At 38.3% G+C, this 2,605-nt stretch overlaps 1 protein-coding gene across 2 annotated transcripts; it reads right to left on the bottom strand.

Annotated features, from left to right (window-relative positions):
• Window positions 1-933: 933 nt before the first annotated feature.
• LOC309957524 (eIF5-mimic protein 2-like) lies at window positions 934-2,255 on the bottom strand. 2 transcript variants are annotated; one of them, XM_082832804.1, is made up of 2 exons: window positions 2,061-2,255; window positions 934-1,971 (listed from the first exon to the last, which is right to left on the bottom strand). In XM_082832804.1, the coding sequence occupies exons 1-2, from the start codon at window positions 2,142-2,144 to the stop codon at window positions 1,051-1,053; spliced, it is 1,005 nt and encodes a 334-aa protein (XP_082688930.1). In that variant the 5' UTR covers window positions 2,145-2,255; the 3' UTR covers window positions 934-1,050. The 2 variants fall into 2 exon arrangements, with proteins under 2 accessions (XP_082688930.1, XP_082688929.1); XM_082832803.1 differs by having other exon boundaries at window positions 934-2,200.
• Window positions 2,256-2,605: the final 350 nt, after the last annotated feature.

Genomic DNA, 2,605 nt, shown 5'->3' with positions numbered 1-2,605 from the left:
AGAGGATGAAGCTGTACCAGTATGACCAAGTAGGATAATCATTATCACTGCACTTCATTCTTTGCAACACATACTCTAAGCCAACAGGAAATCTGAGTTATATTTAGAATCCCAATTAGAACATGCTAACCACTTTTCTTTCAACAATTTTCTGAGTTTAGTACAGTCATTTGCTTTACTTATACTGTTTTATGAGTCCTTTCTTACCAATCTAAGTATATGACAACTGTAAAATACTTTAAATGACAAGGTTTTTCCAAGGTATGTTTGAAAATGGCGGTATGAAAAGAATATTCATTTGTTTTGTCTAGAAAGAAGCAAACTGAATGCAGAGGTTTCTCATTGGGTAAAAGCTCAACTTTTTTCTTCCCACCACCGCCACATACAATTTCCCAAACACCTCACTTTCAAGTTTGTTCTCCATGGCTTCATTTTAAGGAATGAAAATCAGAGAGCAAACAATTGAGCTCAAGTACATCTGGGGTTAAAAAGGCAAGAAAATATCGACATGCAAGCAGTGGTCCAAATACTCGAGATTCATGTTAATGAATCTAATTATTGTATATGAGGTTTTCTTTGATGAGCAGGGCTTTGGGCATACCAAATTATCACACAAATCACTGCCTTCTGAGACTCTGGATACTTTCACAGTTTAATTTGCAAACAGAATTTTTATAACAAATTATTTTTAACCAAATCATATCTTGAAAACTGTTTATATAGAAAACCCAGGGAAAAAGTGACCTGTTCATTGTGGAAGGCCTTAAATTACATTATTACAGTAGAAAATACAGGAGGTAGAAGATAACTAAAAAGACTAATGCAACATTAGATTCAAATCTATAGCTCCTGTAGCTACTTGAAACATGGTTTTAGAAACTAAATCCAACATTTCCGGTAACCATAGAAACAGTTAAAATAAAATTTGCCATGAAAGCCCTTATATCATGCTTGATATAGGGAGGTAGGAAGATGTAAGATCCAGGACACATGAGACATGACATTTTATCTACAATTCCTGTTTGCTTTACTGAGGGTGTAGTTTCAAATTCAGTCACCTTCTTCAGCTTCAGACTCAGATTCTTCTTCAGCATTTTTGAGCCACTCTACAAAATTTTTCATTTGCTCAAGGAAGACACTTTTCCCCTTGGCAACATGTGTATCTTTATACCACTTCAGAATGGGTTCTTCACTCAGAACTTCAGCTTTATAAAAAAGCACCACTATTTTCTGGAAGGCTTTCATTAAATTATTGTTGTCATAGCAATACTCCTGAATCTTCAGTAACAGAGTCATCTCAGACTGACCTTGAGTTGTAAAGGCAGCAAGTAGAGGGCTGTATTGCTTCAAGTGCTCGATGGCTTGCTCTGCTACAAGCTCCTCTTTTTTGTTCCATTCCACAGTGCTCATTGCACTGGACCATACTATTCCGATGACAACTGGTTCTGGGATGTTTTTTTTTATCTCCTCCTTGACATACAAAATTATATCCTTAAATGGATCACCACGGGACATCTGTTCTTGAAGTTCTTTCTGGAGTTCCTTACGAGTTCCTATGGTTTGCTGATTCCGAACATACTGTGAAAACTCTTTCAAGCCTGCCTCAGTAAAATACTTTGTGAAGCGTTCAACACTTTGTTTATTGGCAGGAAACAGTTCCATCAGTCTGTTATCCATGCTCACTTTCCAAAGACTTGAAGCTACTGCATTGATATCTTTTTCATTTACCCATGATTTAAAGAGCTTTACAGCAAAAGCTGCTGAAACCCCTTCTTTAACCAAATTCTCATTATAAAGGCTATTAAGAATAGATGCGTTAAGTATTCCATTAGCCAGAAGAACACCAGTCAACATAGCCAGCTTGTTCCTCTCCGACTCTGAAAAACCCTTTAAGAACAGCAGCAGCTTTTTAACTTCATCTTCAAAACCCTTCTCCAGGTATTTGTAGTGCCTGATTAACTTGTTAAAAACCTGAGCAAATGATTGCATGGTCTCTAGGTCTTCTTGTGCTGCGAACACACAGACATCTGTACGCATCATGTCATCTGCCAGTGTACCACCTGGGGCCAGCATTCCACCGGCCACCAGAATGTCAAAGAGTGTTTCTGCATATCAGCGGTAATCAAGTTTTGCTCCAGAAGCATCAGGAAACTTTGCTACTGCTTCCAAATCAGTACCAGTTTCAGTTAAGCCTTGAATAATGCAGTCTTGAAACTGAGTAGGGTCAAACCTTTCTTTTTCATCTCTTTTTCTGGTTTTAAAATGCTGGCCTGATAGCGTTGGCCTTTGCTGCTTTTGATTATTCATAAAAGACATACGAATTTAAGGCGAAGAGAAAAGAGCCAGAAATCCCGGAGGTGGCGGCAACTGCAGCGGTGTCTCCTCTGCCAGTACTAATCTATTTAAGATTACTAATCAGAAAGTATCTTCGGTGGGGGTATTACAACTCTCTGCATCCTTTGCTACAATTTAACCTCATCTTTAAATGCTGCTAACTAGAAAGAGGTCAGGTGTGAATTAAAGGAAGAACCAGAGCCCAGATGGGAGCTGAGCTACTCCTGAGAATTCTGCTCTTGTTGTGGATGGTTCTCCTGCTGAAATGTTT

The sequence above is a fragment of the Leucopleurus acutus genome (assembly GCF_964270905.1).
Source record: "Leucopleurus acutus genome assembly, chromosome: 2".
NCBI classification, from domain to species: Eukaryota; Metazoa; Chordata; class Mammalia; order Artiodactyla; family Delphinidae; genus Leucopleurus; species Leucopleurus acutus.
Note: the sequence above shows the minus strand (reverse complement) of the source record. Positions and strands in the feature narration are given on the sequence as shown.